At 39.6% G+C, this 22,987-nt stretch overlaps 1 protein-coding gene across 2 annotated transcripts in view; it reads left to right on the forward strand.

Moving 5' to 3' along the window:
• LOC111657210 (F-actin-uncapping protein LRRC16A) overlaps positions 1-22,987 on the forward strand; it is an 85,364-nt gene that overhangs the window by 34,002 nt on the left and 28,375 nt on the right. The window contains exons 4-20 of one of the 2 annotated variants that reach the window (XM_087174828.1): positions 4,826-4,885; positions 6,646-6,767; positions 7,466-7,563; positions 7,813-7,883; positions 8,226-8,299; positions 8,513-8,588; positions 12,482-12,570; positions 13,473-13,567; positions 14,801-14,887; positions 16,439-16,542; positions 17,701-17,778; positions 18,346-18,422; positions 19,784-19,888; positions 20,315-20,384; positions 22,160-22,241; positions 22,381-22,480; positions 22,805-22,859. In XM_087174828.1, coding sequence (XP_087030954.1) covers positions 4,826-4,885; positions 6,646-6,767; positions 7,466-7,563; positions 7,813-7,883; positions 8,226-8,299; positions 8,513-8,588; positions 12,482-12,570; positions 13,473-13,567; positions 14,801-14,887; positions 16,439-16,542; positions 17,701-17,778; positions 18,346-18,422; positions 19,784-19,888; positions 20,315-20,384; positions 22,160-22,241; positions 22,381-22,480; positions 22,805-22,859 — 1,443 coding nt within the window. Of the gene's footprint in view, positions 1-4,825; positions 4,886-6,645; positions 6,768-7,465; positions 7,564-7,812; positions 7,884-8,225; positions 8,300-8,512; positions 8,589-12,481; positions 12,571-13,472; positions 13,568-14,800; positions 14,888-16,438; positions 16,543-17,700; positions 17,779-18,345; positions 18,423-19,780; positions 19,889-20,314; positions 20,385-22,159; positions 22,242-22,380; positions 22,481-22,804; positions 22,860-22,987 lie in introns of both variants that reach the window. The other variant, XM_087174827.1, reaches the window with a different exon arrangement.

The raw sequence follows: 22,987 nt of genomic DNA on the forward strand, positions 1-22,987 counted from the left end.
GTATTGGCAGTCAGGTCTTTCTATTGCAGCAGACCTCTATCACTTTCTGCTCTTAGCCAGATTATAGCCACAGATGACCTTTGCTCTCCTCTCCTTGTTTCCTTTTAAGCTGTTCATTGAGGTTTCTCACTCTTTTACCTTCTTTTTCAACTATCCAGATTACTTCCTTCTCTCTTCACCCCATTCACTCGCTATGTCTCTTTACCTTTATCCTCTTCCACTCACCACTGTGCCAAAGGTCGGCAGGGATAACCTATACAACATCTTAAATCCAGTTGAATCTGTTGGTTTTTATCTCAGAAGTAACCAGTGCAAGGTGTTCCCTCCAGGAACTCTCTGCAACTGAATATAATTATTGTTATCATTAATCACTTATCAGTACATAAATAGTGAAAATGCCTGATTTTAATTGCTTTATGTTGCATAGCAAAAGCAGCAAATTTGAGAAGTTGGAAAGGTATTCCAAATTTTCCTTGATAAATATTTTAAGGGATGAATCATTGTTACAGTTATCAATTCATTTCCTGTTAATCAAATTGCTGTTTAATTGGCTCCTAATTTTGGAACTAGCAAAAACGTACACAACCAAACTCTGTATCACTTAAGGATCTTTACGTGTTCATATTTCCACATTGCTACCAATAGTCCAAGTTCTGGGTGGGTTCTTGCTGCATCATGACATCCTTAAAAGATGAAGCCTGTTAACATCCGTAAGAAGCTGACTGTTACAGTATTTCTCCTTGTATTGATTTTTTTGATATCTATATCAGAGTGGACACCAGTCAACTGCAAATGAAGATTAGACTTTGCTCACTGTTCCAACACATGAACTATTGAATCTAGTCATCTGTAAAAATCTGTTTTTGTTGACAATTTTGGCTGTGTATGCTTCTAGCCTTCTGAATGCATTGGAGACATTGCATTTGTTTTATTGTATGTATGTAAAAGTGGAACCCTAGAGATGCATCTAAACACCCAAGAGAGCAATCTGTTGGTGGGGATTTTGTTAGTATTATTTTCCGAGCAGAGCCCAAGGCCTTAATGTTGAAGTGTTGTGTCGCATTAGCGGTAAACCTCAGTTAAACACTTACTGTGTATTCCTCTTCTCTCAGTAATAGTTGAAATCACCCCTCCAGCTCTCTCATGCACCTCTCAGTGGGTTTTCTGTGTGTGTGTGTGTGTGTGTGTGTGTGTGTGTGTGTGTGTGTGTGTGTGTGTGTGTGTGTGTGTGTCTGTGCGTCTCCAATTGATGGTTTGGCTCCTCTTTAGAAGCTGCAGGGCCTTACAGTCTGTCAGTGTCTCCTCCCAAACATCACACATGCTCTCTCTCTCACACACACATAAATTTTCATTCATATGTCCCTCCTTTCCTTGTCTACAGCCTATTGTTGCTGTACATTTTATATTCCTCTACACTCTTTATCCCTCTTTTGTCTCAGTTTAACATCAGAAGTAGGAGAGTGGGAGAGTTTATGTAACAAAAGATTGGACTGATCTTTTGTAATTTAGCTACCCAAGACACAACTTGAACAACAAAACATCTCATAGTAACCTTAAGTTACATTTGCTAGTAACTTTCTAACGTTCATGAACTGTGCCTCACTATATAAGAAATATGTTACAGATTACTGTTATAACTGACTATAGCAGCATCCTAATTGTTCAGTTATAATCAATCATAATGACTAAAACTACACATTGAATTTTTCATGAAAATAGTAAAAATAAAAAAGAGTGGATAAAGTTAAAGTGACAGATGGACAGTGAACGACTGAGTGAACGATGCAATTACTCAGGCTCCTCCTTGGTTCCTCCCCACACCTCTCAGCATGAAGCCTGCCATTGGCTAGACCTCAGATTTATCAGCAGGCACTCACTCATCAATGCCTGGTGCTCAGTTCAGTATGTATGCTATCATGGCAGTTACTGGATGTATGAATTGAACTGATTGACCCTTTCAAGTTAGGTTTGGACACTTCACACTGTAACATACAATACATAAATCAACAAAATATATACTATAGACTGCTGTTCCACTTGCACCACTCTATAAAATGTACGATGCTTGTACTGTACTACTGTACTAACCTGTCTATGGGGCTAGAACGGAGACAGTAACATTTTGACATTGAAATTCAAATTTGGTGTTGAAAACAAAACCTGGACTGAAAAAATAGATAATGGCATTGAAACACTTGTAATGTAAAACGTTGTATTGCCACTGGAAAGGTTCCACTGAAAAATAAAACACTGGCATATAAAAACAAAACAAACTACAATTACAATTTTATTATCTTATTTAATTTTGATGTTTTTTGTATTACGATGTGTTGTCTTCAATCAATCAGTCAGTCAATCAGATTTCTTCTCCATGTTTGTCCTTCTTCAGTGACAGGCTCCCAAACTGCAGGTAAGTCTGCTTATCTCTGTTGCTGTTTTTTTTGACAGGGAACCGGACTGAGTTAAAGTTAAATTTTAACAGTCGTTATGCTCTTTTAGCAAACGTCCATTGCAACAAAAGCTAACGTTAGTTAATACAACTCAGTTAGCTAACCTGTGCTTACTGGTCGCTGAGTCTCCCGTCCTCTCCTGTCTTTTGTTCAGCAGGAGATTGAGGCCAGTGCTATTGCTGCTGCACAAGGTCTCATCAACGTGCTAAAGCAAAATACTCAGCAGCCTCAAACCGCAGCACAGTAGAATTCAGTGCAAAATGAGCAGCAGACTTGGCTAAAACCCCAAAACAAACAGTGCAGTAGGAGATGGCCAGGTTTTGAACCACAGGTTTGCTAACTGACTAGTATTAGCTAATGTTTGCACTTGACCTCTGTCAAAACAGCATAACGTCTGTGAAAAAACAGCGGCAGAGAGAAACAGAAGACAGACATGAAGAAAAAATCTGAAGATTCACACTGAAACACCATAATACAAAGAAAAAAAGAAAAAAAGTTAAATAAGATAATAAGATTGTAGTTTTTTCGATGCTTGTGTTTTCCTGTTTTATTTTTCAGTGGAACCATTTTCGTGCCAATATTTATTTCAGTGTTTTTCAGCGCTGTTGTTTCCTTTTTCAGTTAAGGTTTTGTTTCCAATGTCAATTTTTATTTTTAATGCCAGAATTTATTTTTTCATGTTCTAGACCCATACCTGTGAGGTGTTTACACATTGAGGGTTCGCTGGATTAACATAAATAATTTCAGTTAATTACGTGTCATGTGTCAGACTTTACCGTCATACATGGAAGGTTGTGTAAAAAGACATAAGTAATAAACTGTTAATATTAACATTAACACACATCTATACTCTCAATATGACAAATTGTTCAGCAGTTCAGTTTTCGAAATCTACAGTAGACAGTGAAAAGACTCCTAAATTGACCCAGAACTTTAAAATAATTGGTAAGCAACTGCATTTATAAATGACTCTAACGAATTATAAAATTTATGAAAATGTGTCCAGATTAGTCTATCTAATAGACTTTTATAGCAGCTATTTTACCTGCTCCATCTGTAGTTTTAAGTTATTTCTGTTTCTACAAATTATTTGATCATGAGTGAATAACCACAAGCAACACTAAAATACAGTACATGCACATGCACGCACACACACACACACACACACACACATACACACACACACACACACACACACACACACACACACACACACTGCGCGCTCCAGTCAGACAGTAGACAGACAGTCTACTTATCCTCTCCCACCTCTCATCTCTGAGCCAAGCCTCAGGAACACAGTACCCACCTGGAATAGTCTGCCCTCTCTTCCTGGCCTGCCCTCAGGTGCTGGACTGTATGTGTGTGTTTGGTTGTGAGAGAAAAAGAAAAAGAGAGATGCAGAGACAGTGCAGGGAAATCATCTGCTCTGTATATAGTATCAGGAATTTGTATTCAACCCCCCCCCGGTCTCACATAAAAGAATCTTCTCCTCCTTTTTTGGTATGGAAAGGCAGGCTGCTGCTTTTCTTTGTTTGTCCTGAAATACGCTCTTGAAACAGGATACATTTTTCCTGAATTGTTTTAAAAAGGGTGTCTTGTGAATAAAAAAGTCATTTTTTTATTTACAGTATTTTCCAGTTTTTGTCAAAGCTGCATTCAACTCTTTCTCAATTCAAATAATCCATGGAGCGAATTGAAAACAGTGAAAAGGAAAAAAAATGCGTATTAGTTCTTTAGTGTTCTTTTTGTTACTGTAAATTATTCAGAACAAATGCAAGCAAACTGCATACTAAGGTGGTATACATTTCAAATGTATTCAGCATGTGGGCATTAAATACTGCTAGCTAAGTGAGACAGAGGAGCTGATTTAGTTAAAACAATGAAGTGACTGTATCTCAACTCTTGATCTTGGTTTTCATTTGAACCTACAAATGTGTCTAATGGTGCTTTGAAAAAACATGTGAATGTGTGAGTCAGTGAAGCAGTCTGCACAGGAGCCCAGAGAGAAACAAGGAATTACTGCATCCCTACCTGTTAATTATGGATCGACTCACTGTATTTTTACACAACATTCCTCAGTCAGAAAGTCACTGTACTAGACTGTTGTTATTGGCCACTGTAAGATCTCACACAAGCACACTAACACCACACTTACACATTCATTCATTCATTCATTCATTCAAATACTTACACCCATGTTCACACTAAAATATAAGCAGCTTTCCTTTCTCTGATAATTAGGTTAAATAATGTCAGTGTTTAGTAGACTGTCATGCATAATTTTTCTTGTAATGTGCCTCCATTAACTATATCACCCATTGATTTAATAGTGGCATTTTAAGTATTTTAATGGTGATTTCTGTGCTCTTTTTTAGGTGGAACACTCCTTTAATTATCTGGAGATCCAGGGGATCGCTTGTAACAAGCCTACTCAGGTACAGAACTGTAGTCCAAAAGCACGTTCGGACTAAATATTGAAGCAATAGCTAAACATTTTGGGAAATTAGCTTATTTGTGTCCTTGCCAAGTGTTGGATGAAAAGATCGATACCACTCTCATGTCTCATGCGTTAAGTATGGAGCTGGAGCTGGAGCCGGGACGCAATTAGCTTAGCGTAGCATAAAGACTGGAAGCAGGGGGAAGCGGCTAGCCTTGCTACCTCCAAACCCCCGTCCCTCCTGCCCCTCTACACCACGTAACTCTGCCTAACATCGTTGACTTTACATTTCTGTTAGTGTGCAGACTAAACAAATGAGATACAATGGCATATTCATTAAGTCTGGACAAGGCTAGGTTAGCTGCTTCCTAGCAGCTAACCTAGCCTTGCCAGTCTTTTCGGTAAGCTAGGCGTCAGCTAGCTCAAACTCCACACTCAGCGCATAGAAATAAGAGTGGTATCAATCTTCTCACCTAACTCTCCACAAGTAAGCAGGTAAGTGCATTTTTGTAATTATGCTGTTTTTATGCATTCAGGAGGATTGTTACCTGCGTGAGTACCTACATGAAACTAATTTACAATGACAGAAAAGCCAAGTAAAAAAAAAGACATAGAGGTCATGGTAGTTTTAAAACAGACAAAACTTGATGCTAAAACACTAACAACTAAAGCAGCATAGAGTAAAGGGTTATAATGTGATAAGAGTTCATTTCAGTTTGGTTCTTGAGAGCTACATTTTTCTAACAAATCCAATCAGAGGAATTCTCTATAAGGTTACCAGGTATTATTTTCACCTCAAATCCCTACTGTAAAGTAGCAGATCTATCAGTGGTACAGGGATCAACACTACTACTTTTGTGCATTAACTTGTCTCCAGTGAAAGGTCATGGTCAGCTACAGGACAGGTGCTCAGGATTCAGTGTCTTGTTTAGGGACACTTCGGCAGAGTGGATGTTTGCTGATACCCTCAAGTTTAAGGACAGTGGTTGTCATCACAGCAGACGCTTTAGTGAGTAAAGGAGACACAAAACTCAGAAGATGGCTGAGAACACATCACAAAGCCTTGTATAATCCTGAAAAAAAACTCATTAACATATGTGACACCAAAATCTCTCTGAGTTGGATGTTTCCCATCTGGAGAGAGCCTCAATTTGGCTTTTTGACCAGAGCTGGCTAGCTGTCAGTCTGCAGGATCTACCTACAAAATATGATAATCTGTCACAAACCACACTGTTCCTGCAGCGCAACCTCTCTCCCACTCATCTCAAGAGATTTCAGTCCTCTTAATATCTTGACTGATGGCCTCCTGTACCATCTAGGATTATGTTAATTTTGGCCTATAGAGGAGGCATATCTCACCTTACATCAGCATTTGCATAATTACGTCAAATGCTGAGATTGTTAGCTAGTCTTGGTAAATGTCATTAAATCTTCATTTTTACTTCATGCAAAGATGTGGGATGAAGATGTAGTTGAGTGGATAGAGGGCGTTATTCATATTATTTCTGGGTAAATTCAGTGGCTAGATACATAGAAGTACCTGGGGAGAAAAGTTGAATATCAAAAGGAAAGGAAGAACTATCCTTTTCCAGTAGATTTTTATTTTTTTGAAAGTAGACAGGCGTAGTGGATGGAAAAGTGTAAAGGAAAGAAAGATGACATTTTACAAACTAAATTAAGTATAACTGTGATTGAAGCAGGTGAAGTTACAACCATGCATGCCAGTGTGAATCACTGATCAATGTTGTGTTCTTTTAGCTGCTGATAGAGTACGAGCGTGGCTCCTTCTCTCTGAAGCTGCTCTCTTCAGATGAGGTTAATGAGGTCGTCGCTCACATAGGAAACTGCCTGCTGAGGATATGTCCTGGTCTACCGCCTAGGTGAGTTTAGCTTCTGTACGTGTGTACAAGAATTTATGCCTTTCTTTGTGGAGTTATTATGATGCTAATGTGCCTGTCAAGTCGTGTAGAGATTTGAACCAGTAATTAATTTCATTTTGCTGTTCTGTTGATTTTGCATGTCATTTGTGAACCTGATCTTTACATGTTTCACTTGGTTGAGGATAAGAGCTACAGAATACTGTATTTAATATCCAAAAAACCAGATACTTACAGGCATTGTAATGCGGATGTGAATCCCATTTGATATATTTTGGTGCGAACAGGAAGCATGAATATAAATGCAGAAATGAATACAGATGTAAAACCATAAACTTTTATAACCTCGTCTTGTGAACAGGACAAAGTCTTTGAGTTGACTGAGAGGCAGTCATTTGTTCTTCTGCGCTCCAATCAATTCTATGTTGCAAATGCTCTTTTTTTTTATTTTCCATCAAACATTAAGTTGTGTAGTTCAGTTAGCTTCATTTACCATTATTGGAGCACTCTGCAGTGCAGCGACTCCCTGATTGCTTGCTTGGTAAATGTCCATTGACAAGTAAGACAGCGAGAAATTAGCCTGGAGCTGCTTGATTGAAAATCTTTTAACGGGAGTGGAGGATATGTTTTTTAAAATTTCACCAGCTACAATATAGAAATGGAATGACTGAATTATGTTTTCATTCGTCTTCTTTTCTCAGCAAAGTGATGAAGAAGCTCTGCATGGAGCCTCCAGACAGGCTGACCTCTCTGCAGACTCTGTGGGAGAGCAACAAGCCTGCTGAACCTGGACCCTGTGGTAAGAAATCTGTGACTGTGTTTACTTTCTACAAAACATTTGCTCTAATGTATGTGTGATGTGTGCACAGAGTCAGTTATAGAGTGTTTAACATCAGTGCTATTGTAGTTTTACATAGTTAATTAAAGCAATCATAGTTTGTTTATACATTGATTTTAGTTTTAAGTTATGTGCATTTTTGTAGAATCTTTGCCCAAATTTCCTGTAAATTATTTTTTTTTTGTTGGGTTTTCCGTCTCTGTTGTGCAGGTGGGTTTTCTCAGATGTACAGATGTGTTTGTGACTGGTTGGGGTTGCCTTACAGAGAAGAGGTGCAGTGGGTGAGTATCATTTACATTCTTTTATGCAGTTGTACAGGATTGACAGATCCCGGTTCAGCTATGCTTCAGTGCTTTTGGCTGGGTGACATTAAACTGCATAAAGCCCTTTGATAAAAACGACAGCCACAACAGTGCATGAATATATATCTCTATATTTCTGAAGATCTTCTCCAAGCTCCTGCTTCTCTTCATCCAAAATGAAATGACTTCTTCTCTGCTGTGTATATTTCATCTGCTCTGTGCAATTTCTTGTTTGTATATGACTCATCAAGAGCGAGCAGATGCTTTTTTTAATAGCACACGTTTGTTAATATCAGCTGCGATTAATTGTTTCCTTTCCAGGATGTAGACACCATCTATTTGACACAAGACACCAGAGAACTAAATCTGCAGGACTTCAGCCATCTGGAAAACAGGTGAGACAAAATGTAACCATAAGATAAAGAGAAAAGATGAAGAGAAAACACAGATAAAGGCCACATGGTACCATACAAAAGAAACAAGAGGTATTGTACGTGTGACATGATTTATGTTGTAACGTAAAAATGCTGAAGTCACCACATAGTCGAAGGTGATACTGATGAAGAAGAATATTTTTTTCCAGCTATGACCTTTTGTCTCCTCCTCAGGGATCTGGTGGCCATAATAGCAGTCCTTGAGTTTAACCAGTGGTTCACCAAGCTCTCCACAAAGGACTACAAACTGGTCAGTCCCCGTTCTCGCCAACCTCTTCCCGTATGTCTCACTGTCTTCCAACCTCATTCCACGCTTGTCTGTTCGAACCACTGTCTCACGAACTCTGTCCTTTTAAACTAAACACACAGACTTCTCTGCAATCATATAAATAATAGGGCGTAGTGTGTCCCTTAACACCAAAGGCAATGAATAGGTTTTATTACCTCTTCCCATTCCAGTAGTTCTTTCACAGTACTTATATTAACCTTATATTACTATACATGTTTAATCATGATGCTGGATAAACGGTTAATGTTCGTTAATGCTGCCACAAAATGACAAAATAACTATATTTAATCTTGCTGTGTGTCTCTGTGGGTCTCTGTGTCTCTGTGTGTGTGTGTGTGTGTGTGAGTGAGAGAGTGTGAGAGAGTGTGAGAGAGTGTGTGAGAGTGTGTGAGTGTGTGAGTGTCCCTGCCTGTCTGTCAGATTCTTCTCTGTTCCTGTCACCTTTGTAAAGGTCCTGCTTCTCACTTCCTTACCACTCTACTCCTCACTGCAGTGTTTTCTGCGTTGTTGTCCAAAAGGCAGCCGACATTATTTATCTGACATTTAGGGCTGCAGCTAAAGTTTTTATTATTATTTATTAATCTGCTCATAAACCCAAATATATTCAGTTTCATGTCATAAAATAAATTAAATCAGCAAATATTCACATTTTAGGAGCTGGAACATAATTTTTGGCATTTTTTCTTAAAGATTACTGAAACAAATAATCGTCAACATCGTTTCAGGACAGTGTTCTGTTTATTGACTAACTGATTAAGCACCTAATTGTTTTAGCTGTTCTGACATGTTTTACTTGTTTATGCATTTTATTTCTGTTTTTGTCTCTTCCTATATTATATATTTATGGTATCTATCGCCTCTGTCCTTCTCTGTCTGTTAACTTTTCCATCTCTCCCTCTACTCTACCTTTGCCTAACAGTGTGTGTAGCTGTATGTTTCTGACTGTCCAGAATATCTCTCCTTTGTTTCTTCCACCTTCCCTCTTGTCTGTTGACTGAGGATCAGTCCAATGTTCTTGTGTGATAAGACTCTTAATCCTAACGAGACAAAGGGGCTCAATGTCTCAGGCTGCTGCCCCCCCTGCAGCACTCCATCACTAAATCTCTCGTCTTGACGCTTCGCTCAGTCTCACCAATTACCACACGCAGCTTCCTCAGTCCAAACAATTATCTCATGCCTCCGTCACAGACAATTCCTTTTGTATTGAATTTTAAAATCCTGCCCCTCCCCATGCTGTGCACATATCTAGTGACAAACCCTTACGCAGGCACATGTGCAGCCTGTGTCTAACATGTGTCTTTTCTATCGCAGGGTAGTGTGTATTATAATGGATGCATAGGGTTGTGTGTTAGTAAGGTTTGAGCGGATGCTTTTTCAGATGTTTTATAGAGTGTATTTTGGTGATGTTAGCCACAGATGCCACTGTTTGAACAGCGTCTGACTTGTGTTTGAGCCAGATCTATAAAGTGCGACAAAGTCTCCTCTGGGTGTTTTTAAGGAAAATATACTTCCCTTTTTTTCCTTTTTCCCCAAGTGTGCGTGTTTGCAGGTGATAACAGAGAAACTGGAGAAACAAAGGCCTCAGGGATGTGCTCTGGAGCATGATTTTGAATTTTTTTTTATCCTGTGCCAATGGGAACAATAACAAGTTAGAAAGAAGAAGTGGAACACAGAGGGAAAAAGAGAAAGTGTTGACAGCAAACGGAGCAGTGAGACAAAAACATGAAGGTCAGTGTAGAGGTCAGTGAGAGGGAGAGGTGTCAGATGAGTCGGGAAATTAGTCAGAAGGTGTTTGGCAAGAGAATTTAGATCTGACGAATGAAGGCAGAGTAGGAGACAGACACGCTTGGGAAACAAGTTTTTACTTTCCACAACCAGCAGTTAGTCAGTTGATGTTCCTGCCAAATCTATTGACATGCAAAAGTTCAACTCAAGGGCAACACTGCCCATCAGCCTGAACTATTGTATCCGTGCTGGTGAACCATACAGTCGCATTAGGAATATCTAAAAAGATATGTCTGCGGAGCATAAAAAACGAAGAAAAGAAAAAGTGAATGAAAGGGGGACGTGGAACATTAAATTCACAAGCCTCAGGCTTAAATCACAATCCAACTATCTCTACAAACAGATAAGGAATATCTCAATGCAGTGGACTGGATAATATAATACACATACACACACACACACACACACACACACACACACACACACACAACACACACACAGCCGGCTATCACAGCGAGGATTACGCTGCTCGTCCTCAGTTCAATCAAGCTGTTTGTGTCGTGGTGTATAATCAAGATGCAATCATTAATGAGAAAAGAGGAGAAGAAGAGGAAAAGACAGCAGAGATAAGAGGCCTTGCCTTCTGATCACCTCATGATCACACAGCGTGTGTGTGTGTGTGCGTGTGCGTGTGTGTAAAAGCGTGTGATATTTCAGCAGGACCTTGGGTCAGAGTAGCACAGCATGACAAGACTGTTATTTAATGAGTGGTAAATGGTGCAATAGACACGCTGCCAGTGTCACCCAGCAGTTTTGTTGTGAGTCTTGTGGAAAATACAGACCTCTTTGTGCGCCTCTCTGCCTCTCTGTAAGGCTGCAACCAACCGCTCTCTCTCTTCTTTTTCTCTATTTCATCCCTCACTACCCTCAAATCTCCTTTTTCTGTATTATGTCATCCCCCACTGCCCGCCATCATTCTTATTCCTCTTCTGTAATACTCACAGTTTCCCAGAGTAAACATGTGAACAACAGTCCCTTTCTTCTGTCTCTCCCTCTCGCTGTCTCTTTCTCTCTCCATTATCCCTCTCTCCTTTCCTCCCCTCTTTCTCTCCCCGTCGCTGTAGATAACAGTCTGGGACAAAGTCGCCAGTGTTTTGGCCTCACTGAGGCAGCTGGCTGAAAGAAACAGTCCCTCATAGCAGGAATGTCAATGACAAAGAATAACAACAACACAATGATCCACTAAAGTTCAGTTGTTACGATGGAAAATGTTTGTGTTGAGAGTCTGAGCAGATAATTAGAGATTTACTGTAACACTGTAGCAAAAGAGGAATGTGTGGGTGTGTATGTGTCTGGGTATGACACAGCACACAGTGAACTGGGTCAGCGAATATCTGGGCAGGGCACCGACATGGAACTGTTGAATTTTTAATTTTTATCTAAATATGAGTGCTTTTGCTTCCTCAACTCACCTCCTCTCCTGTGGTGTTGAGACCACAGAGGCGAGACAAGTTTCTCCCTCTTAAGTGTCCAGACTCTGCTCTCCCCAGTCTCTCCTTGTCACGCATAAATGCTCTTTAAGTGGAAGAGATGGAATTTACTGCTGCTTTTTTATTTTTTTTATTTTACATGCCACAGTACAGCTTTAATTAGCATCAATGAACAGCTTCCCATAGTGGTTTCACCGCATTTTGCACAGGAACACTTGCGGGAACATCATGTGTCCCAAAAGTAAATTTCTGTGTTAGTCACATGACCTTGAAAGTTTCAGTACAAGGTTTACTGTTCCCGATAAAATAGGAACGTAAGCCTCAGAGCTGGTTCAGTTAATTAGTATCTTTTTTATACGTTTAATCAAAAGTGATGAAGAAAAGCACTAAATGGATCAGTGAGATAAGACTGCCGCTGCTCAGCTGTGAATGTGAGATGCATAATATGTAAGACTGTGTCTGTTTCTCACCTTTCATATCACTCATACATCTGCTATTTTATAGAGAACACAAAAATGGTAAATTTTCTTTTCTCTATGTGTGCATGTTTATTTTTCCTTATTTTAATTCATTATTACCCACAAATGTATGTGTAACTCAAGTTTAACTTGCATCTGTTTCGTGTGTGTGTGTCTCCAGTCTGCAGATGTGTGTGAGCAGATCCTCAGGGTGGTATCTCGATCCAGTCGACTGGAAGAGTTGGTTCTGGACAACGCAGGACTCAAAACGTAAGTTCATGCAAGCTATTAAAATCGCACTTCAATGATTTAACACGTCGAGGTCAACTTACTTGTAACGAGGATCACCACTCAGCATGTGAAACCTGCGGCAGAGCTCCATCAAGCGCGAGAAAAGTATATGTACTTATATATAAGTACTAGCACTAGTACTAGTATATATTTCAACTTGAGCTCAATTGCAGACGGTACCCTGCATCATGGGAAATGTAGTATTCAGGCTTTTTGGAGATGAATCCATTCTAGTGACTAAATTAAAAGTTGCGTCAATCTATCAATCAAAGTCTCCTAACTTTCTGACAGTGCAATTCTAAATTGCAAGATTTTGAAATAAAATGTGAAACTGTACTGTCTGACATTTGATTTAATTTCATATAATATTGAAGATCTTTTTAATAAAACAATTGATTAAATATCAAAGCAATAGAAAACTTTGTAACCAAAGTAAATGTTGCACATTTATAGATATTGTCAGGATAACAAAATTCAGACTTTTAAGCCAATATGAAGTTGCAATGGTAAAAATGTTCTGTACATATATAGACTTATACAACTGCAGCAGCTCTGCAGAGGACTATGTTCTATGAGAGGAATGGTTCTATATTGCACTTCTGGTCCAGCTTTGTTGTTCGTCTCAGTGCTGACATGCTGGATTGCTTGATGCTGTTTCTGTTTATTTAGCTGTTAAAAAGATTTTAGTCTTGCAAAACACATTTTATAGCTATTTTTACAAATTACACAAAGAAATTCAGTGCTAATGTACCTATATTCAGCCTTGCTTCTGGGTATGGCTGGGTTTAGATAGTTATGTTGCCAAAGCACTTTGATAAGTTGCACATGTACAGCACATTGGTCATACACACATTATGGATATGCTCTTTGTCACTCAACAGTGATTTTGCCCAGAAGCTAGCTGCTGCCCTGGCCCACAACCCCAGCTCAGGACTCACCAACATTAATCTTGCCAACAATCCGCTGGAGGACAGAGGTATGATACCTGCTCTAATCTAGTCTAATGTACTCATCTCTGGTCTGTTATACTCCCCTCTGTAATTTATTCTCAACGGCTGGTCGAGAATCCCAACGGTTTCTTTTATCTCCCGTATGACTGTACTGAAATTTGCAATGTTACAGCAGCAAAGTGGGCAGTACAAAGAAAGAAAAACTGTGAATAAACAATATCAAGTACTTAAAAAAGATAAAAAATATTATAATATAGTTTGTACAATTAAGCATTTAATATCACAAAAACAGGAAAATAGCAGTAGATAAGTGATATTGCACAGATAGTGAATTAAATTATTGCACATGGTGATTTGTCAGTCTGTTGGTTTGTATGATCTACTAGCATGAGTAAGAAAGTCAGTTATGGATATCATGTGTGAAAAGTAATTCTCCTAAAGTGAAATATTGAATCCATAAAACGTCAATCAATAGTCAGGTATCACATGCCAAGTTTAAAATGCAAAACATTTTTTATTTGGCACTGAATATGTACTGTACCAGTCCGTCAGAGGTGTTAGGTATGTTAATATACAGTATATTCAGTTTAGGTTCCCTTGATACAGTGCAGAGAGTGCAACAGGTTTAATGTTTCATCGCCTCTAGCCTAAGGCCTGTTATTCTATCCAGGACACATAAATTAAAGATACATTCAGGCAGTCGCATGTAAACATACAACACCACAATGATCTTTTCATTTTAAGAATAATATCATATTTACTGTCATTTTGACTTCATCATTTGGCCTTGATAGATCTTTATATATTCATCTTTTCAGGTGTTTTTTTCAAGTGAAGCTGTTTTACCTGTTTACTAGTTACTGTGGCTGATTACATACTGCAGATATTTTACTGGAGCAAAAGGAGGCTCCTTCTCCAAAACAAACATAAGAAAATAATTAAAGGGATAAATTCAGCCACATTGTTGTTTCCCCCTTGAGATTTGTGTGTATTGTTATCTGTTTTAATTTCAAGCAGGATTTGTCAGTGCTAAATCAATGCTGCAACCTGTTTTAAAATGAGGCTGGATTTTAATGAAAGAATGAAAGAAAGAAGTCAGATGAGGACATACACTGTTGAATAAATGTGCAAAGTAGTTTTGCATTTAGAGGTGAGAAGTTATAATAGCAATAGTCACGCTGGCTGTCAATGAATGAAGCTACAGCAGCCCCATGGGAGAGAAGTGACATCGTCTCTCTGTTTCCCCTCTCCTGCTGCAGGTATCTCCTCCCTGGGTTCTCAGTTTGCCAAACTTCGAATGGGACTAAAGCATTTAAACTTTTCCAAAACCTCACTATCACCCAAAGGTATGTGCTGTCTTCCCCTGTCATTTGTTACAAGTAAAGCTGCTCAAACTGGTGAATGGTAAATAAAAACTTGGGAGAATCTGAGATAAAGTTGGTTGATTTTATTTAAAAAATAATATGTAAATGCTGCTTTGTGATCAGCTGGCTTTTTACAGGCTCTGCGATCTCATGCAATTCACATGTTCCACTAATCTGATCACACCTAACACTGGGATGCAAATGACACTTAATTATTGCACTATTACCACTGAGTGTGGGGTGGGGTGGGGGATGGGGGGGTGGGGGTGGATTATCAATGTGTGAGTGCACAAAGCCAGTCTAAACAATATGCATGTTTTCATTTGCATAAATGTTATTCAGTAGATCACTTTCCTTCAGTCACCAGAACCACAACTTCTTGGCATTGTGAAAAAATCCTTCTGCACTAATGTCCTTAAATGAAATGCCGTGAAGTTGGTTGTGCAGAGGCTATTCTGGCAGATAAAAAATAAAAACTGCATAATTTCCAGATTAAATGTGGCTGTTGTCACTTGCAGGTAAAAATTTCCTCTTGGTTGTCATCCAAAGTGCTGCAGCACCAGGCACCATCTGTAGGGACTCACTGTAAACATGCTCTGCTCTCAGGCAATCAATGAAGAGCTATCATATTCCTCAGTGTAGGGTTGGTGAGAGGGCTGCGCTGTTTTAACTGAGCCCTGCTCGTCTCGCTAAAGGCCCGATCCATAATCCAAACCCCCAAAAGCCCCCAATGCTCAGAGCAGATGTAGAGGATTGAGGACATTTTATTCTTTTTTTAACACTGATATTTTTTTTTTGATGTAGCTTGTAATTCAGCTGTTTGAATTTTAGTTTCAGCTGAATGTAACTTGAGTAAGTTGAATCCTTTGCATTTGATATGAAAATCTTGAATACAACAAATATTCCTTTTCTTAATCATCTTTATTTTTTCCTGTGTGTTTCTTTCATTTTTCCTTTATTGCATCTCTTTTCATCTGTATCTCTTAATCAAATCAGTCACCCGACTGTCACGCCTTCATTCACAGAGTCAGAGTCAGGACTTTATTAAAAGTGCAAGTTCAGTGTGTCAGCCATGTGATAGATGTTACACGGGTTAACACATTTTATCAGTTGTATGTCAAAATACAGCTCGTAATGTGGCTGCTCAGAGCTTCATTTTACATCATTATTAATTACAGATTCCTGCTTTTATTAATTTAATGTTCATAAATTATCTTATGACATTTAAAAACTGTTTTTAAGAATATATAAAACAGCTCAACATAGCGTGACACAGCCAAAGGCGTAGCATAACATTTACACGACCATGAGAAGGCCTTCTCTTTTCACTTTTCCATGCATTCACTCTGCATTCTGCTCCTGTTCTTTCCTGTCTTCACCCACTTCTCATTTCCTCTGCTATTTCCTTCAATATGCTGTCAAGACATCAGGGGGAGACTTGAGGGTTGAGATAATGCTGACACTGTGTGTGCATGTGTGTGTGTGTGTGTGTGTGTGTGTGTGTGTGTGTGTGTGTGTGTGTGTGTGTTGTAGGGGTGAACAGCCTTTGCCAGTCACTGAGTGCCAACCCGTCCATCCCCAGCAGCCTGGTCCATCTGGACCTCTCAGGGAATATCCTCCGAGGAGACGACATGCAGGTACATACGCACAAACACACACAGTTTCTAATCCTTCTCAGAGCTGGTATCAATAACGCTTAATTGATTGAAACAGTTCAGTGCAGTAGATATGGGGAGGCCTTTTCAGACCGTTATAAATCAGTTAGCAAGTCACTCTGTAGCAGAGCATCAACTTGGGACATTCAACGTCTGTTCAGAGCACAGATACTGAGATGTGGGAGAAACTCTTTACTGTGGCGTTACAAATCAGAATCCAGTCTAGCACACACAATCACACCTATCGCAGGGATTTACTGTATTTGTAGCTGGACAATAAATCATGATATATACAAGCATCAAGGTTAGTATTATGGGAATCATGCTTATTCACTTTCTTAGCAAGAGTTAGATGAAAAGATCAATACCACTCTCACATCTGTTCAGTAAATATGATCTGGCCTACATGCAGCACAAGAACTGGAAGCAGGGGAAACAGCTTCTACAGATCACTGAGTAAAGGGGGGAGCTTTGTAGGTGCTGGTAGGCAGTCTTTGTTACCTGACAGAGCTAAGCTAGTTCTTTCCCCCTTTTTCCCCTCTTAGCTCTAGCTTAGCTAGATTCATATTTACTGCACAGACACACCAATCAAGTCAGTCCAACTCTAGGCAAGAAAGTGAAACAATGTATTAACCAAAATGTAGAGTCCTTTAATTTGTCTGCAGGAAAACTACGGGAAAACATTTACTCCTATTACTAGATGAAGCTGGATTTCCAAATACGGAAATGAATAATGTCTTTTGTACTACACTATATGGAATAAGCCAGTTTGTCTGAGAGACAGAATCTCAGTTTTTCTTTAAAAAGAGCATCTAGCAACTGATTGAAAAGATCTGGTGACGTATGAAATGATAAGAGGTTTGATGTGGGAAATCAGAAATGATGGAGAGGCAGGAAAGGTATGAATGAAAATTGATGAGGAAAGAGGAGACAGATGGTAGAAACTCAAAAGTAGGAGAATAAATCAGAAACAGTAATCTACAGCAGCACATGAGAAGTGCTTTCTCACTATGGTCAACAACACAGCAGTCGACTAACATACTTTACAGATGAATGGTTACGCCCCTCTACATTAACGCGGTCTCATCTTCTGTTTTGTAACGCTCTGTGCTGTGGTTTGTTTGATGCTCTTTTTTCTAGCATTTCTGCCACTTCCTTGGTCAACCCAACAGCCTGGTAACCCTTGACCTCTCCAACACTGACTGCTCATTGGACCAGGTGAGTCGGGAGGCACCCACTGATATGATAATCCCACCTGGTGCTCAGAGGGAATAAATGAGTAAAGAGATACAGTTTTATAATAGTGAGACCCCTACGAATGAGTCCCTAAATAAACAGCCTGCAACTAGGGTTATATCTCATTATACTGCATTGTAAGATGAAGTGCCAGCCATTAACATCTGTGTTGCAGCGAATGTAATCCAATTTTATACACCCACTCAATCTGAGTTGTTGTCTGCTGCTTGTGTAGTTGTCAGAATACTGTGTGTGATATATTGATGTGGGTCTGAGAGCCAGTACAGCTTATTGATTAGTCTGAGATGTAGCCAGCTGTCAGCCTGTCATTGAAGATATTGATTAGCTCTGAAATCATATTCTGTCGCTCTCACGTGCAGCCACATATAAACACATTTGCAGACATGTATACACGCAACAGGGTTGGAAGGTGCAAAAAAAAAAGTAATTGATATTAAAATTTTCAAAATAAGGATTTAAACTGTCTCAATACTTGAGACAGTTTATACAGTTGAGATGTTACAGTGACACATTGCGTGTGTATTCCAGGTTTGCTCTGCTCTGCTGCGAGGTTCGGTCCAACACCTCTCTGTTCTCAACGTGTCAAAGAGCATCTTCCCTCACAGGTGAGAACTCATCTGAGTTTTACCACCAGGTACCTGATGATGAAGAGGAAAATTCTTTTGTTGTTTAGTTTCGTTCCTCCAAGGTTTATCGATCAAGAGTACATTTTGCATGACTTTTGCATGCTTTAACTGAAGGCAGACAGTTGCACAATAGGAGATTAACAATAAAAAAGTGTGATATAATAAAAACAAACAGTGTAATATAAGTAATAAACAAGGCAACTACAGTAGGAATTCACTTAAAGAATTGGTCAAACAGCTACAAAAGTACAGCTGTGGTTATGATAGCGTTAAAGAAGAGATTTTAAAAATGAGTCACCTCGGTGAAATTAAAGGAGAAGCCCAATTGAACTGTCTTCTCACTCCTAAACAGTTCAATTCTTAATTTTTAGCAAGAAAAAGATCTCTTTGTTTTAATATGAAATTTATACAAAGACATCTCACATCATGTGAGTGATGGGAGATTGGCTTTTGTCCATAACCCATCAACCAGTTTCTTGCTGTGTTTACAGTAAGTTGCTTATACAGCATCTATCCAGGGCTAGTCAAGCTTAATGTAGGACTTTGCCCTAAAATTCAGATTTGACCAGACATGACCGTGAGCTCTAACCATGTAGTCTGTATGTTGGTGTGTGACACCTGCTGGTGACAACATGCTATTACAGACAAGATAAAATACAGGATCAGGACGACAAGTGTGTGCGTACGTGTGTGTGCTTGTGCATTTGTTGAGTTTGTAGATGTGCAAGATTCAAGACTGTTTAAATTTCAGTGCCTGTGTGTGTGTGTGTGTGTGTGTGTGTGTGTGTGTGTATAACAGATGGGTGATGGGTGGAGTTATCTTCCCATTATTATCTCTCTTTCCAGTCTGTCTCTAGGGAGTTGAGGACTTCATCAAGGGAAGAGGGGGGCAGAAGATAGGGATGGGTGGGGGGTGGGGGCAGAGAAAAGGTGAGAGAGTAGGGGGAGAGGAGGAGAGGATGTGAGTGTAGTAGCAGTGGAGGGAAGAAAAAGAATTGAGAGTGGAGAATGTGAGTGCACATACTGGCAGAGGTGGGAGAGGGTTATTGTACATCTGGGACCTAAACTGATTCTGCCTTTTTGAAAATCCCCTCTGTTCCCTTTTTGTGCAGTTAAAACGATTTCTTGAAGAGTAGATAAAACCTAAAATGGGTCACGGGCTTTTAGGCCATGGCAAGAGTAATAAAAGCTTAATGTTTGCCTGAATCTCAGGTCAGCTTAAGGAACTTCATCATTGAGGCTTGTATGGTATTAGATCAAAAAAAGCCTTAAAAATTGCTTGTAAAGTTGATAATCGGTGTATCCGTCTAATATGATTTTATTTCCTCCTCTTTCAGTAGGAAAGGCAAAGAGGTGCCGCCATCATTCAAGCATTTCTTCAGCAGTGCCATGTCTCTCAGCTCCATCAACGTGTCAGGAACCAAGCTGCCACCAGAGGCCCTCAAGTGAGACAACAATTCATTCACATTTAATGTGTCTGTGAGGAGAAGCTTCTTGTGTCCCACATTCTCTGTGATCATACACTTTGTTCTTGTTCCTCCTCTTATTTTACTACCTATGTCATCATTTAAAGCTTTTAAAGGTACAGAAAAAATAAACCTTTATCACAGCGAGCAGCCGCTACAGCTCTGACTAACTGTGACACTGAACCTTTTTTTCTTACTTAAAGTAAAATTACTATTGTTTTGAGAACAAATAGTCACAAATTTGACAAAACAGAACAAAATATAACTCATCCATAGAAACGTGGATGTACACATGCATTACACATGTACTCTACTAACACTTAGTGTCATGATAAAAAGCTGAATTATATTGCTGAATACCTTTCACTTTTTTCATTTTAACTGCCTGTAATAATACTGTTTTAGGGCACTCCTGCTTGGTCTGGCCAGTAACCCCAATCTGAAGGACGTATCTCTAGACCTCAGCTGCTGCGAGGTGAGATCCGCAGAGATACACTGCACATCATTTTCCATCATAAATCATTTGATTAAAAGTCAAGATATCATTTTACAATGTGTCCATTTGTGCCTGGCTCATGATGGATCATTCCCTTGTGGCTTCTCAGTGGATTTTTACTCTTTCGGCAGGGTTCATTCGTTCATATTGAGGAGTTGGGGGACCGGGGGGGTGGGGTGTCTCTATGCATACTCAAAATCCAGATCAAAGCCTTTCTAGTTTTGCAATGCAGCTTGTCAATGTGTGCAAGGCAAGCAGGAATCTGAGAACTTTTCCAAACCATGTTCAAAATGAATATGAAATTATGTGAATGATATGAACACACTTCTAAAATCAAATTTTAATGTGACAAGTTAAATCCCCTGACCTTCATTAGAGATGACTTAAGTGTAGAGGAGCTTAGAACTAAGGATCCCGCAGCTTCTAGTGGATTTTAGGGTGACACTGGTTTTGTTTGATTCCTGTTTCTAGTATTAGTAGCGTTGGTGTAGGTGCTCTTCTCAGATAAAGTTTTAAGTGTGGTTTTTTTTTTTTTATAGTTTGGAGGCAATATTCATCCAATGCAAGCTTTTTAGGATCCACTCCAAAACCCTCTGACAGGCCAGTGACGCTGTTAAGAGGCTGTATAATGGAATACTTGGCAGAGATGAACACAGAGAGGGAAGGGCAAAGTTGGGGGGGGGGGGGGGGGTGTTCAGTTTCTCTCTCTAATTGTTTCATCATAACTCTCTCACACGCACAGACGCACACCAGCTCGTCGCCCTACATCCCTGCTCAAACAGATAAAGACAGCTTGCTGCAGATTCAATGGGATTGCTAAAGATAACACATGAATACAAATTACACAGGAAATCCAATTCCAGATTCCCATAGAAATCTTCGCAAACTGAAGCTGCGGGGGGGGGGAGAGATACGTTCTGTCCTTTTTCAAAGCCTTAATGAACCGTTTGGTGGAGACAGCCCAGAACTGTGCCTTGAGTGGGTTGACAGCGTACAAAATAAGGACTCCCTGTTGAGTGTGTTTGTGTAATTGCGTGCGCCTTTGATGTGTGTGTGTGTGTGTGTGTGTGTATGTGGGTGGGTGGGTGTGGGTGTGTGTGAATAGAACAGTGATCATTAAGCATCTGTGAGTTTTGTTGTTGGTAATTGTTGGCTTGGTCTGACATGCTGTTCTTTCCCCCTAATGCCTCTGTAAGCTTGGCCATTGTGTAAGTACTAATGTACTGACTCTTAATAATTAACATTTCATTCTTCCTTATTTTTATTTGCACGTCTGTTTTGGCAGATACTTTTTTTCCCCGCTGATCTTGTTCTTCTCTGGGTCCATTTTTACACAGTATTTCACTAGGAAGGAAATGATTAAATTTACAAGTAACAGTTGCAGCTGCAGTTGTTCTGGATGATCTGTGTTGTTATTTGCCATTATCATGTTAATCATCTAATACCACAAGTTTCTCTTCATACTGTAAAACTGTCCGACACATTTCCATCTTTAGTTGCATGTTTCACCTAAAGAATCTTGTGCATACAGGTTCATAGATCCTTGAATGTTGTTTTGTTGAATTTGCACAGTGGAGGAAGAAGAAGAGGTCAAGCCTCCACTGTGCATCAACTTTGCAGTCAGTGTTGGAGTTTGTCTTGTTCCAACAATAGTGCAGCAAGCAGTTGAAGAATTGCAGTTTTACAGAGGTTACTTACAGTGAGATAGACTGTTCTACATTGTGTCTGATGTACCTTACCCCCCGTCTTTACAGCTGCGGTCAGGAGGTTCTCAGATCCTTGAAGGTTGTATTGCTGAGATCCCAAACATCTCCAGCCTAGATATCTCTGACAATGGTGAGATGGCAGCTTCCATGCATATTGTAGCATGTATTTAATGAGCTTTTCAAACCTAATTAACTCTAAAGCTGTGGAAACCCAGCTAACAAAAATCAACCTTATTTTCATAATTTCTAACCTATTTCTGTACCCGCAGGCCTGGACTCAGACCTGTCCACTCTGCTGGTGTGGTTGGCCAAGAACCGCTCCATCAGACACCTCTCTCTGGGCAAGAACTTCAACAACATAAAGTCAAAGTAAGAATACAGGGCAGGAGGAGAGGGTGCACACACAGTGGACACGTACAGTATGCGGCTATGAGAGACACCTTAGTGGTTAGTCCTGGGATTGGTTTGGTTGTGGTTTGAACGATTTGGCTTGGTCTGTTGTGGATAACAAAAGACCATGTCATTACATGCCCGTCAGTGGGCCAAAAAAAAACAGCTAACATCAAACAATAAAATTCAGAGATTTTCTAGACTTGAGCATTTTTCAAAAGATTGTTCTCTCTCTGTGAGTATCATTTTCATCACGTGGATTCTCTTCAGTTTCTCATCCTGTCTTTGCTCTACGTTATTTAGAAACCTCGCTCCGGTGCTGGACTGTCTGGTTCACATGATTCAAGAGGAGGAGTCGGTGAGTTTTTAATTTCCTTCTACTGTATGTTTTGCTTTGTCAGGAGCTCTAGCCTATTGTTAACAGAGTGCGTCCTCCAAACAGATGCCTCAGGTCCAAATCCTGTATCAGCGAGCATCTAACCGGCT

This window comes from Seriola lalandi, unplaced genomic scaffold (assembly GCF_002814215.2).
Source record: "Seriola lalandi dorsalis isolate HSWRI2012SDOR001 ecotype SW California unplaced genomic scaffold, Sedor1 jcf7180002054387, whole genome shotgun sequence".
NCBI classification, from domain to species: domain Eukaryota; kingdom Metazoa; phylum Chordata; class Actinopteri; order Carangiformes; family Carangidae; genus Seriola; species Seriola lalandi.